This window comes from Lagenorhynchus albirostris, chromosome 11 (genome assembly GCF_949774975.1).
Source record: "Lagenorhynchus albirostris chromosome 11, mLagAlb1.1, whole genome shotgun sequence".
NCBI lineage: Eukaryota > Metazoa > Chordata > Mammalia > Artiodactyla > Delphinidae > Lagenorhynchus > Lagenorhynchus albirostris.
Window position 1 is genome coordinate 73,426,148 of NC_083105.1, and position 13,920 is coordinate 73,440,067.

General features: G+C 45.1%; 1 protein-coding gene and 1 long non-coding RNA gene across 2 annotated transcripts in view; both read left to right on the forward strand.

Moving 5' to 3' along the window:
- Window positions 1-1,444: 1,444 nt before the first annotated feature.
- LOC132529989 (uncharacterized) overlaps window positions 1,445-13,920 on the forward strand; it is a 139,135-nt gene continuing 126,659 nt past the window's right edge. The window contains exons 1-2 of the mRNA XM_060167064.1: window positions 1,445-1,549; window positions 4,675-5,186. Of these exons, the coding sequence (XP_060023047.1) occupies window positions 1,445-1,549; window positions 4,675-5,186 (617 nt within the window). The remainder of the gene's footprint in view (window positions 1,550-4,674; window positions 5,187-13,920) is intronic.
- The window catches only part of LOC132529696 (uncharacterized), a 73,865-nt gene continuing 65,210 nt past the window's right edge, over window positions 5,266-13,920 (forward strand). Inside the window, exons 1-2 of the long non-coding RNA XR_009543543.1 lie at window positions 5,266-5,276; window positions 12,065-12,155. This is a non-coding gene — a long non-coding RNA (uncharacterized LOC132529696). The remainder of the gene's footprint in view (window positions 5,277-12,064; window positions 12,156-13,920) is intronic.

Below are 13,920 nucleotides of genomic sequence, written 5' to 3' on the forward strand. Positions count from 1 at the left end.
TGACTTTGATAAAGTTTCCCTGCTGCGTGCTGGAGGTGCTTCTGTGCGCGCTGGCGGCGGCGGCGCGCGGCCAGGAGATGTACGCCCCGCACTCCATTCGGATCGAGGGGGACGTCACCCTCGGGGGGCTGTTCCCGGTGCACGCGAAGGGTCCCAGCGGAGTGCCCTGCGGCGACATCAAGAGGGAGAATGGGATCCACAGGCTGGAAGCGATGCTCTACGCCCTGGACCAGATCAACAGCGATCCCAACCTGCTGCCCAACGTGACGCTGGGAGCGCGGATCCTGGACACTCGTTCCAGGGACACTTATGCGCTCGAACAGTCGCTCACTTTCGTCCAGGCGCTCATCCAGAAGGACACCTCCGAAGTGCGCTGCACCAACGGCGAGCCTCCGGTTTTCGTCAAGCCCGAGAAAGTAGTTGGAGTGATTGGGGCTTCGGGCAGTTCGGTCTCCATCATGGTAGCCAACATCCTGAGGCTTTTCCAGGTAGGGGGGCGCTCCCTCCGGGGCAGAGCGCGCCGTAGCTCCCCGCGCTCTTTATCCTGAAGGCTGGCTTGGACTCCAGGGGTGCGGGGTCTGGTCAGCCTTCGCTCATTTCCACCCTGGAGATCCTGCCGAATCCCTCCCACCTCACCCGAGGAGGTACTTTCCCTGCTTGATTCATTTCCCTTCCATCTCTCCCCTGTCCGCGCTCCACTCCATCCGGCTTGACATTCTGGATTTATGGCCCCATTTAGAAGAAACAGTCTCCGAAAAACAAGGCGATGATTTAAATGGGTTTGCATTCGAGTGAAATATGGTTCCAAAACAGGCTTGTAAAAGTGCCGGGCTCCTGTGAGAGCCACCTAGGCGCAAGGAATAGGAAAGATGAGAAGACGCCTAGAAACTAGGCATTTCTCAACTCCCCAGCTTCCCTGCCCCAAGCCGCCCGACAAGCTGCAGCTGCCTTGGAAAATTTCGAGAAGAGCTTAGGGAGGCAGTTCTTAAACCGAAGGCTAGGTCTTCACCTACATTTGGACGTGAATTGCCCATTTCGCTCGGGTTGGATTTCCCGACCTGTAACCTGTCTCTGCGAGGGCATGGGGCGGAAGGCGTGGGGACTGTCCTCAAGCGGGGAGAAGCCACCCGCAAACGTGCCCCCAGGTGATTTGCTCTGGGCAGTTGTTTGCACCGTCTAAACTGCCTTTGCGATCTGGCCACTGGCAGGAGCCGGGCGATCAGCTTTCTACTCCTGCTAACTGCGAAGCACAATCGCTTTCTCTGCACCCACCCTGTGCCCATCCTTTCCCACGACCTCCCTAACGCAGCCCCCAACCCCAGTCCTGGGTTTTGAGGACGATTCTCAGAGCCAGACAAGAAGGCGCCTGGAGGGAGGCAGTAGGGTGCGCTGAGCAAGGCCGGGCGGTCCTCTAGCTCCGGGTGCAGGCGGGCAACGGCGGAAGATGCGAGGACGGCGGATCGGGCCAGCTGAGCCGTGGGCGGTGCTGCAGTGCTCTCTCACCGCCTGCTCCCGCAGCCTCGGCCCCACGGCTCCTGTGCCGCCCTGGGTATAGATGGATGGCTTCTGGATGAAGAAATTGAGTTTCAGGGTCTGCGTGACTATGGATTCTCTTGTTTCTCTGTCTTTCTTCCTGTGTGTCTCTCTCCTTGTGTCTCTTTCTCCCTGCTGTTTTTTTTTTTTTTGTCTCTCTGTTTTTACGTTCTCCCTTTCAATTTCTGCCTCTCTTTTCCTTCTCTACCCCTATATCCAAGTTTTTTGTTCATCTCTGTCTTGAAGTGATCCTTTCCTAATGCATAGCTCTCTCCCTGCCTGGTAGGACCCAAGCTCAGTTAGTCCCTTCTCCAGATGTTCTGGCTGACCCTTATGCTCCCCGTAGCTAAAAAATTGGCTCCCTCTCAAGTGTCTTTCCTGAAGCATGTTGGGTTTCTGGAGGGGACTCCTTGTGATTCAAGCTGTCACTACATCAGCACCCAGGAGTATGAAGTTTGTGTTTGTGCCAGAAGGAGGGGTGCCTGTCTAAAGCTGCAGCCTGGTATGGCCCCTCTGAGCCTCTGAGCATCTCTAGCACCTCTTGAGTATGCCACCATGGAGATCTCTAGATGTTTGCAAGGCCAAAAGTGCTTCTGGGCAGCCTTCACTTTGAGGTAATGCTTTCAGGAAGAGCCTGGGTTGTTGTAAGCAAAACCCAGAAGCACTTCCTTTACCTCTGAGCTTAAACTAGAGAACCTGAGGAGGCAGCGCTGCAGGGAGGATGAGGCCAGAGGTCACCTGAGAACCACAGGGGCAACTCACAGTAGTTTTACTGGAGCTCTGGGGGTTGAAGGCACATTTGCTGTTTGACATTTTTAAAATTATTTTGGTGCCTTCACTTGGAGCTTGGGCAGTACTGCAGATGGGCCTGCCTGTCGAAAAAAGAGTGAAATCTTAAAGTCAAGAGAGAGCTTGCCGACTAGGCTGAAGGATTGTGTTTGCTGAAAAAGATTCCAGGGGGAGCTGATTCCTTCTCTGGTGTGTGGATCTGAGGCACTTGCAAGAAAAGAGAACGCTTGCCTTATGCTTAGTTCCCCCGTTCCCTGGGCTGGGAAGGAAAGGAACTGAATGCCAACATTAGCAGTGTGGGTTGGGACCAAAACCATTCAGACAAAACACTGTCATTTTCCTCTAATTTGCAAATTGCAGCTATTCATGTTGGATTGAACAGCTGAGGGAAAAGAGCCCCCAGTTTTCACCTGCATTTATTGAGAAGAGGCTGGTAGTAGGAGGGATGCACCAACTTGTAGCTTGTGCTGCAAGCTGGATATAAGCTTGGTGTGAGCATCCTGGTTAACCACTGCCCATGTTCAAATATACAGAGATAGATTCCAACAATCTCTTCCCGTGGCCTTATTTTTGCGTGTGATCTTAGAAGCTCCTGGCATGTAAGTCCAGTCCCCAGTTTCCCAGCCTCTGTAAACCTGCAAAATGAATAGAGAGAATAGTGGAACACAGACCCATTGTTCAAAGACACAGTCACTTTAGGGAAAGAAGAAAAGAACGGGTAGGTGAATCTTCTCTGGGATTGCAGGGTTCAGCTCAATGAAGACTGTCCTGTATAAAAGAAACTCCTCTAAATGGTTGAATTCTTAGCTCTCCAGAGATCTGAGTTTTCTTTTCCCCAGTCCCTGTGGGTTGCTGTGGGGAATGTGCCAAACCTATCATTTGAGATAAAAATTTATGGTGAGGTAAGCTTCTAGGCTGGGGGAAGGAAGACTTAGTGACTGAAATGGGGGATGCTAAGCACTGGGGGGCAAGAAGGAACAAGGAGCTAGTAATGGATGTAACAAATGCTGCAGCTGCCAGCAAAGCCTGGATTGAAGTTCCTTCCTGAAAATGAGGACCCGGGCAAGAATGACCACTCAGATGTAAACAGTGTCTCTGACTGGGAATTCTCATCTGCCTGCCGGTGGGCCAGAGCTGAGCAAGTCCTTTCTCTCCTCTGTATGCACACTGAATTGGTTAGTAAGTGACATGTCAGAGGACAGGAATCATATTCAGTGGATCTTTCAAATCCAGGAGTTTGAGGCTAATGAAATTAGTGTGTGGCCAGGGCTCTGCCAACTAGAAGTAAGTCACTGCAGCCACCCTGCAATGCACTTTCAGCCTGAAGGGAGCATCAGGGAGGAATTTCGGGAGATTTGTTTCTGAGCCTGTACAAAATAATACTCTCCTAATGCTAAGAAAGATTAAATGTAAATTAATATTGACTACGAGTAACATATTTAAAAAATAATCGCCGAGTGGGGGATGGCTTAAAGTGGAGAGATTATACAATATGGTGTCCAAAGAATAAATCTCCCCTGACCACTGTTTCATGGGCTATAAGTAAGATATATTACAATGGAAATTAATGGGAACGTTTTTAGTCAAGGCTTCTCTGCTATTGACTTGAGAGCAAACACTCTGAGAGTATAAATTACTCTTGCTATGTGCTGACTCTGAATGAACAATATTTCATGTGCAGTGACATGGTCTAAGCTATAGACTTGGAATTGAATGGCATCTGTTTCAATTGTTTTGTTCTCTCAAGAGCAACTAGATAGAAAAAAGTGGTCAATTTGACCCTTGTGGGAGCGTGTTGCAAATCTAAACCTGTGTCCCTCATACCATAAATGAAATACATTTGTAAATTTGTAAGTGTTTTCCTTCTGTTCATTGATGCTTGAGTATAATCTCAAACTTTGGGAGCAACATTTTATACATAAGTACTTGGTTTTCTTCCTTTCTTCTTTCTCTTTCTCCTCTCTCTCTCTGTTTCTCTCTCTCTCTCTCTCTCTTTCTCCATCTTATGTAATTGGATAGAACTGGGCACCTAGGATGATGTGGTGTTACTATAGTGGGATTTTTTTTTTTTTTAAATCAACTCTAACTTACCCTTTTAAAAATTTCATAAATACAGGTGTCGGTGCCATTTGGAATAGTCTCTATAACAATTTCTGTCTCCACATTTACTGTGTTTCAGCAAATTTACCTAACAGATGGTGAGTGGGCAATTTTTAAAGGGGCATTTTTTTACAAGAGCGGAGAGGGAAGGAATTAGAGACAGGCACATACTATATTTGAAGTTACCTCCACGTGTATTTTATGTATGTATACCCATACAATTAAGAAGTCTTTGGATGTTTTATCTTCAAGAATAATTCAGATAATGGATTACTTGAATATCATAAACATTTAGGGTTTAACAGATTTGTTACATACAGACGTTGTATCATGGATTTAAAAGACCATAGCCAGCGGGCAGCGGCGGGCGGAACGACCGAGGGGCGGCGCGGGCTGGGCGGCGGGTGCGGCGGTCCGTGCTTCCTCGTGGTGGAGGGCTGGGGTTCGCCGGAGACGCCGGGTTGCTCCGCGTTGCCCGGTTACCGAGCGCGTGCCCCGCGCCCGCTCTTCCGCCCGGGCCGCCCTCGGCGCCGCCTGAGCCGTGGTGCGGGCTGCGCGGGGCGTCGGTTCCGCGGAAGCCTGGGTAGGGCGCTGCGTGCGGGACTCTCGTCGCTCGTGGACGGGGCGCGAGCGCGCGGGGGACGTAGGGCGCCGACCTGGGGCTCCCCGGCGCTCCGGCTCCGCTCAGGGCGCCCGCTCAGGGGCCTCCGGCGCGAGGCCCCCTTTCTGGTCAAGATGGCGGCGCCCAGGCGGGCCGCGCCGAGGTGAGCTGGAGCTGGGCCCGGAGAGGGACGAGTCTGCCACGCCCAGGACCTGGACCCCGCGCTGGTCTCCAGTCTCCCGGGGAGCGGCGGGTGAGTGGGTGCGGCCGCGCGTAGGTCCTTCTCGTGGGGTGGTCAGCTTTCCGTGCGTCCGCAGACTTCTTTCCTCTGATAGTCAGATCTGGGGTGGCCCAGGTTGGAGGCGAGGGTGCTTGATTGGGGAAACCTGAGGGGTTTAAGGACTCTGTTGGGATCGTTTCAGACCCCAGCAAGAAGCTGAGCAAGTTTTCTCCCTTCTCTGAAGACGCTAGCTTTTCTGAATCACTTTGTTACCCGGGGGGGATACAGTTGGTGGTTCTGACCGTGGAACGTAGGACTCGGCGCGGGGAAGCCTGAGCTGGTTCTAGTTACTTTGTTTGCAAAGCACTTGTCTTGTCTTTGGAATCTTTGTGTATGTAACCAACGTCGGGAGAGCCAGCGTTTTCTCCTCCAAAACACTGCGAGGGGTAACTTTATACGTAAGAAACAAGTGGGCGTTCACATCCATCTCTTTTCCAACCACTGAGCCTTGGTTGTGTTTCCTTTCTTTAAGTTTGTCTCGTTTTGAAGTGATAACAAAAGCAAACAAAAAAGACCATAGCCAATTACACAAAGTATACTCTAGTCTCAGTCCTGCCATTAATTAGCTATGTTACTTTAAGTCATTTAATTTTTCTAGGCCTCATTTTTCTCATGTGATGTTTTTTCTTTGAAAAAGTATAGTTTCTAGAAGCCTCTAATCTCTGTGTCATAGTTCAGCTTGGAGAAAACCTGTTCTTATCCAAACTCCATGACATTGTATTTCCAGCTCCAACTTTGGACTTTGAGTGAGTTGGGGGCAACTTTTTAAGGATATTTTCACACAGCTTTTTTAGTTAATATCAGTCTAGCTGACTTGTCATACTCAGACTTTCTCCCATATTCTTTTACCAGTGTGTTCCTTAGTCATATATATAAAGACTGTTGTGGGAAAAATGACCTCCTGGGTCAGCTTACTGCATGGTCATCGACACAGGGCAGGGAGTAAGATTCTGTGGATGTTACAGAAGCAGATACAGGTTTCATTATCCATGTCCTCTCCCCTTTCATCTTACAAAAACAGCAGGCTTTTCTTGGGGAACTGCCAGATAATGCCATCCTGCCTCCTCACGGGCCCCGGGCCCCGGGCCCCGGGGATGAGTCGCCCAGGGACTGAACTCCAGTAAAGCAGGTGATTGGCTCATGGGTAGGCATCTGACCTCGGCTAAGTCTATCAGACTCCTCCCCAGGACTTTTCTCTCAGAGAAACATGGAAGAATTGTCTTTTCTCTCTGGAATTTCTAAGCTGGGGAGATATGACTCTGGGACTCCCAGTTACCATCCAGCACAAGAAGAGACTTTCTGTAAAATAAAGTCTTGCAGAGGTAAGCAGGGCTGAGCGATGGAGAGAGAGCTGGAACCCTGCTGATACTCTGGAACTTCCAGATCCAACTGTATCTGAATATGGCTGCATCCCTGAATTTCTAGTACTTGTTTGTTGAGGTTGTTGTCATTGTTTGGTTTTTGTTTTTAAATTTCCTTTGACTATTTTGAATTTGTTTTCAGCCATGTGCATTTGAAAGCATCGTAGCTAAAAGAGCTAATTTCCTACATTAATGTCAGGTTTGCTGAGTGGCATTCCTTAAGTGAAAAATAATATCCGCTATTTTCTTTAAATAAAATCCTTCTAGCTCAGGTTTGAGATATTCAAAACTCTGCCTCCTACCCCCCTCTTTTCCAACATTTACTATGTCACCTTGAAGCATTTGTGACCACATCTTTCCCATCTAGACGCAGTTGAGAGAGAGAGCAAAGACTTCTGATACAAACTGCAACCTATATGCCTCCTACCTGGAAGCTTTAGAACATACTTGATTCTTGTCATTAAAGCAAATCTTTTGTTGTTGTCTCCAGGGCACAGAAGCATTTTCATGGCATAATGGAGTACAAAGTACATTAAGCCTAACTCTACTTCTCACCCTCTTTTACTTTAAATAGGCAGAAAAGAACAATCTCAAACACATTTTCCCAACAAATAAAATACATATACGATTATGTTTAGAAGACGTTTATGCAGCATATAGTTAGACTGATTAATTAATGGACCTTTCGCCAATTGGCACAGTAAATATATATGTTCAATGTGCTTAATTAAAAAGAAGACAATAACATATGTTTACAGGTTAATTATCTGAGAAGAGTATTGTGCCAGCACACTTGATGCTACAGTATTTCATGTTTGACAGGTAATCTTCTTTCAATTATATTTACTGCTAAATGTTTCTTGGATCGAGCTATTAAATTATAAGGTCAAAAGTAAAATGATATGAAATTACAATGAAAAGGGACACATATCCCACTTTATGAGAATAGAAGTTCTAATTTCTTTTCAATGCTACGAGTAGTGACCACAGTACTAATTTGAGCCCTTACTATGAGCCACTGTGCCCATATACATTTAGTTCTTACCGTAGTTCTGCAAAGGGCATATAATAATCCACACTGTAAAGCTGAAGAAAGTGATTCTCGTAGCTGAAAGTCACATAGCTGGTGAGTGGCAAAGTCTAGATTCAAACTTGGAGTCGTCTGACAGTGCCCAGGTTGTTGACCACTATGTACACTGCTCAATTGTTGCACCAATAAAGAAGTGCTTGAAATAATTATAGATTTGCCTACCCTGAAACTGCAGTGATTTAAAGACATCAAAGTTGCCAGTTGCTTAACCACATCTTACTTACAGTAAGAAATTACATTTTATTTCATTTCTCAAACAAGATTAATTCTGCAGGCCCATAGAAACTTGAGCACACAAATCCTACCTCCAAATGAAAGATGCTTGTTTTCCACTATTCAACAGATGGCCCTGTACAGAGGCAATAAATATACAGTAGAATTTTCATTCAAATAAATGAGAAGAGAGGTTTCTTCTTGCCCTGATTCAGTGCCCATCATTATGGATTATGATGGCTCTTCCCAAACTTTACTTCATTCACTCCACTCTTTCTACAAAACTCCAGTAATGGAATCCATCATTCAGATATATGTGCAAAGCGAAAGGACTGTATTAATACAGTTGCTGAAAGTCAAGTTGATAGAGCACAGGAAATACATCCTAATAAATGCAACATTAATGTTTGTGTGGGCCTTGGAGTGAGGGGTAGAAGAATTTTCAGTTTAATGGAATATTTTGCCTCTTGCTATGAAAGTGTGGCTTAATAGCCTTGTAATTGGTCATTTACAGAATCCTCCATCTCTGGGTTTCATGCTTTCTTTACTCTGCAGCTGTTGATTCCTTCTCTTGTTCTGGGTGGAAGATAGCAACGAAGCCACTTCAAAGGGCTCAGCCTGCCTTTTTGTGTTATTGTTTAGATGAAGATATTTCCATTTATTAAAGCACACTATTTAAACATTTTTATCATGTTTCAAACTTGACTGTGTTCTGAAGGTATGAGCACAGGCAGACATAATGGGGGATGTTTTCCAGGAGAGAACATAGACCATACCCTTATCAAAGGAATTATCAGAATTTTCATGTATGGATTGAGAATCAAATTCTGGAGTTAGACCTGAATTTAAATTCATACTCACAACTTATTACCAGTCTCATCTTGATTAAATGGTTACCACACTTCTCATCAATTTCCTTATCTTTGAAAGCGGAATAAGAGAAGTATGCCTGGTGGAGTTACACATAAAGCTCATCTGATAGAATATTCATAAGGATTTTGCACAAAATATACATGGAAATATTTTAGCACCGAGTTTAGCATGCGATTCGTCTTCAATACATTTAAGAGCTATTATTTTATTATTATTATGCTATCATTAAATATCACTATTACTTAAATGTCATTATTGCTAAAATTGCTGTAAAACTACCGCAATAACCCATGATGAATTGCCCTCTTCTGTTTCCTTTGTTTAAATGGAAAATATATATATAAATCTAGACAGAGAACACTTTGGTGATCCTATTCAGTGGAGTGAGAATTTCCATGGCCCTGATTAAAACAAATCCTGAATTGCATGGACTTAAGATAGCAGAGAGGGGCTTCCCTGGTGGCGCAGTGGTTGAGAGTTCGTGACCCGATCCGGGAAGATCCCACATGCTGCGGAGCGGCTGGGCCTGTGAGCCATGGCTGCTGAGCCTGCGCATCCGGAGCCTGTGCTCCGCAACGGGAGAGGCTGCAACAGTGAGAGGCCCGCGTACCGCAAAGAAGAAAAAAAAGATAGCAGAGAGGCTAAGAGATTTGAAGTTAGACATCCCCAAGTGTGAATTCTACTGTGACCCTCTTCTAGCTCTAGAACCTTGAGGAAGTTACTTAAACTTTCTGAGCTTTACTACTAGTTTCCTCATCTGTATCTTTTTCAGGACTATTTATCAAGGATCTTCCTGTTCTCTATGCTTGGACGTATCAATGAATAAATCAGACAAGAGCCTTTGCCTGCTTGCTCCTTCTTGCACGCTTTCTCCCTCCTTACACTCTCGTGTGGAAACGGATGTTATAAATAAATTCTATGCTTTGTCACAAGTTGATGGACGCTACGGGATAAGGAAAAGGATGTGAAGCTCACTGAAGAGGCTTGGGTTGGGAGTGCTGGAGGAGTGTACAGGTAGGTTCTGATTTTAAATAGGGTAGTCAGGGTGGATTTTATAAGTTGACATTTGAGCAAAGACTTGAAGTGAGGGAGTTGTCAGAATGTATGATGGGGAGACCACTCCCTGGGAGCAAGAATAACCAGAATCCTCCATCTCTGCCAGAGTTTTCTGCCAAAACTCTAAGGCAGAAATATGCCGGGCAGCTTGGAGGAGTATCAAGGAGGCCACCCTGGCTGACTTAGTCAGTGGGGAGGAAGAGACAGCAGGAGGGCTGGAGGTCGGATATGTGATGGGATGGATTGGGTAAGTCCTGGGAGGCCATCACATGCATTGTGTCTTTTACTCTAAATGTAGGCAGCCAGGGGCAGGATTTTAGCCGAGGTGTGGCATGAACTGTCTCTTGTTTGAAAAGCACAACTCTATCTGTGGCCTTGAGGATGTGGGGAGAGAGTGGAGTCAGGGAGAATCTCGGGAGGCGACTACAGGATCCTCGGGGTCTATGTTGGTGGCCTGCACCAGGCTGCTAGCGGCTGGTAATTCTCAGAAGTGGCACATTGGGATGGTTGTGACAGCATTTCGTGGTAGATTGAATGCAAGAATGGAAAGGAAGAGGGGGTCAAGGGTGAATTCGAGATTTAGGGTCTGGGGAACTGGAAAGGTGTGGTTACTGTCACCTAAGATGGAAAAAGTTTGGGGTAGAGCATGTTTGGGGGATTAAAGACCAGTTTTGGAGGTATAAGATTTGAGATGTTTTCGTGACGTCCAAGTAGAGATGCTGAGTACACAGTTGGATACACAAGTCTGCAGTTCTGAAGAAAGGTCTAAACTAGAGATACACTTTAATACAATGGAGATATTAAGAATAATTACATGGAAGCGCTATTTTAAAGATAAAATGAAGTAATGCAATTAGCACTCTGTCTTCTCAAAACATTTAATAACTGTTAGCTAAAATAATTACCTGAAATGAAAAAATACCTATAGTTTGTTTTGTTGTTTGCAGTAAAAGTGAATAAAATGTCACAATTATTTTAGTAGTATTTGTGACACAGTAGTTTTAGTTAAGACACCATGACTACAAACATTTACAATAAACCTTTCAGTCTCCTACTTTTCACTCTGATAGGGTACTTGGAACCATATTTTGTAAGGTTTAAGTTAGTTGTCATAGGGTACCTCTTTAATTAGAAGTAATTCTGAACTGTCTAGTTCCATGCAGTTTTTTTTTTTTTTTTTTTGTGGTACGCGGGCCTCTCACTGTTGTGGCCTCTCCCGTTGCGGAGCACAGGCTCCGGACGCGCAGGCTCAGCGGCCATGGCTCACGGGCCCAGCCACTCTGTGGCATGTGGGATCTTCCCGGACCGGGGCACGAACCCGTGTCCCCTGCATCGGCAGGCGGACTCTCAACCACTGCGCCACCAGGGAAGCCCTCCATGCAGTTTTATATACATATATGTATAATTATTATTTTATGATTTATCAAACTCAGTTGAAAATTTGCATCACTGATATACATTAGAATTTAAGCATTTACCCAGGTATTCAAGGAAAAAAATGTACTTGTCTTGTAATTTCCATAGGGGTACTTACTTTCACATCTTCCCTTCACTTTGCAGTCGAAAACATGGCAGGGGAAATATTATCTTACTGGTCTTTGAGTTCCCCTTAGCTATCTGCAAGTCCTTAAACAGCCTTTGTGGCTTAACCAAAATTCTCTTCCCTCTTCATTCCGCTAACAGATATTGGTCTAAGCATGTACTTATACTAAAAAATGCATGACCACGTTGTCTCTACACATCTATAATTTTATGTTAACACTATCATTATGTAAACTATACTTTAATTGTAATTATAACAGAGTTTATGTCAACACACATCCATTTCTAGTGTTCATCTGGTGTTCAAGGGGAGAGCAGCATGTCGTAAATGTTATCAAAATATAACATCTGAAGAATAGAACAGAGGGTAATTGTGTAATTCTGTATTCACTCTAATTAAGTTCAGTGGAGTTGGCATAATAGAATTAAGATGAAAAAAAAAAAAGACATTGAGGTACCATGGCTCCCTCTCCTAACACACCCTTTTCATATCCGAGAGCAGAGACTCAGCACCTTTCTGTACAGAAATGGAGACAGGAAGAGGCCAGAGGATGAATGACAGGCACGAATGAGGTGGAACTTTGAAGAGCAACATGGAAATGAAATACTTCTTTTGTATTTGGTAGGTGGGGAAAATGTACCAGCGTGTATGCCTACTGGGACCACGTTTTCCAGAACAGTTAAGCCCAGTGTCAACTATGCTGTCCCACCTTCCTCGTAAGTAGGAACGTACTGTTACTTGAATCTTTGCTTCCTGTTTCTTGATACCTGGTTGAGAAGATTATCACAGGACCTGCATCTTGTTAGCAAATACACTGTTTTGAAATGATTGACACTCACTGAAGAGTGGCAACTCCAAGCTTGCTCTCTCTTGATCTTGGACTATTTAAGTCTGGAGTGCAGGAGTGGGTTATGGGGAAAGACCATTGGAATTCTTATGTCTTCAGCATAATGGTTATAGCATACTGGTTAGGAGTGTAGGTGCTGGTTCAAATCTCTGCTTTCCACTTGCTAACCATATGAGCTTGGGCAATTTACCTGATTACCTGAACCTCAATACTCCTGCCTATAAAATGATGTTAATAATATTTCATCCCCATAGACTTGTTTTCAATGTTAAAATGAAGTCACTTACACCAAGCACTTAATACAATGCCTAGAGCATAGTAAAGTCTATTATTATTACTATTACTACTACTACTACTATTATTATTATTACTATCACGATGCCAGGTGCTATTTTTCCTATGCCTTATTCCATTATCTTCTGCCCTGTCCCCCCATTTCTGTCTTGTGACAAACCTACAAGGGTAGGTTTGTCACAGAGCATTTTCTTTCCCTAGTGTCTGACTCTTAGTCATCAAGGTGACTGGTCCACGACCCGGCATTCATTGCTGCTCATTGAAGCAACCCATTTTGAGAAGGGGAGTTGGATATTGATGCCAAGTTGGGTCAAGGAGAGAGAATTTTCTCTCTTCTGCACTCAGAGAGCTAAGTGAAATATTCAGCCCTCAGAAGGAGAATCAGGCAAAGGGCAACATGCTTAATTTCATACCTTAGTGATTAAGAACAAGTCAGACAGGCTGGATTTGAACTCATTTCCGTCATGTACTGACAACGGGATCTTAGGTGCTTTTGTAACCCGTCTGAGGCTCAGTCAACATCTGAAAGAGACGAATAACATTATCAGGACCTAGCGTATAGCCTCGTTGTAATAAGTGAGTAAATCCTTTTAAAACGTTCAGCACGTTGTTTGGCATATAAACACTTAATAAAATTTAGCTTCTTTGACTACTACCGCTGCTAATATTATTAAGTAGCTGAGCAGATCCGAGGCCCATTTTTTTCTTAGATTGCACATAATCATTTGGACAACCAGCTCACATTGATCAACCGTTGCTTATATATAAACCCCCATGAACCCAAAGGTGCTTTAACTCTCTCCCAGTCAGAGCCTGTTCTGGGGGCAGAAGCAACACCGGCACTACCCCCATCATCTTTGCCTTATTGTCACTACACTGGCCTGCCGTACTGAGCACTTTCTGTTTGCCAGGCACCAAATTTAGCCCTGCGTATGCACTATAGCATATAGTTCTCACACTCAGGTGGGAGACATTATCATCATCCCCAATTTTCAGATAAAGACGCCAAGGTGTTGGAAAGGTAAGAAACTTGACCCACAGCAAGAGATGGAGCCGGAGTATTCAAACCCTTCTCTCTGACCTCAAGAACCCTTAAATATTAGCATACTACTACATCCTGGTAAGAAAATCTGCTTCCAGCCACTCTGGTGAGAGTAGAAATGATTCTCAGTCCCCACATTCCTCTATTGCCCATGCCACCCTAGCCTCAGGACTAGGGGGGAAAGGAAGTGATCTCTTCAAAGAGCAGCCAAAGGGAACCTACTCCCTTCTGCCTTTTCGGAATCAACTAACCAATATTTTATTTCCTTCTTAAGAGTCCCCACATGTTCCTTTTGGTA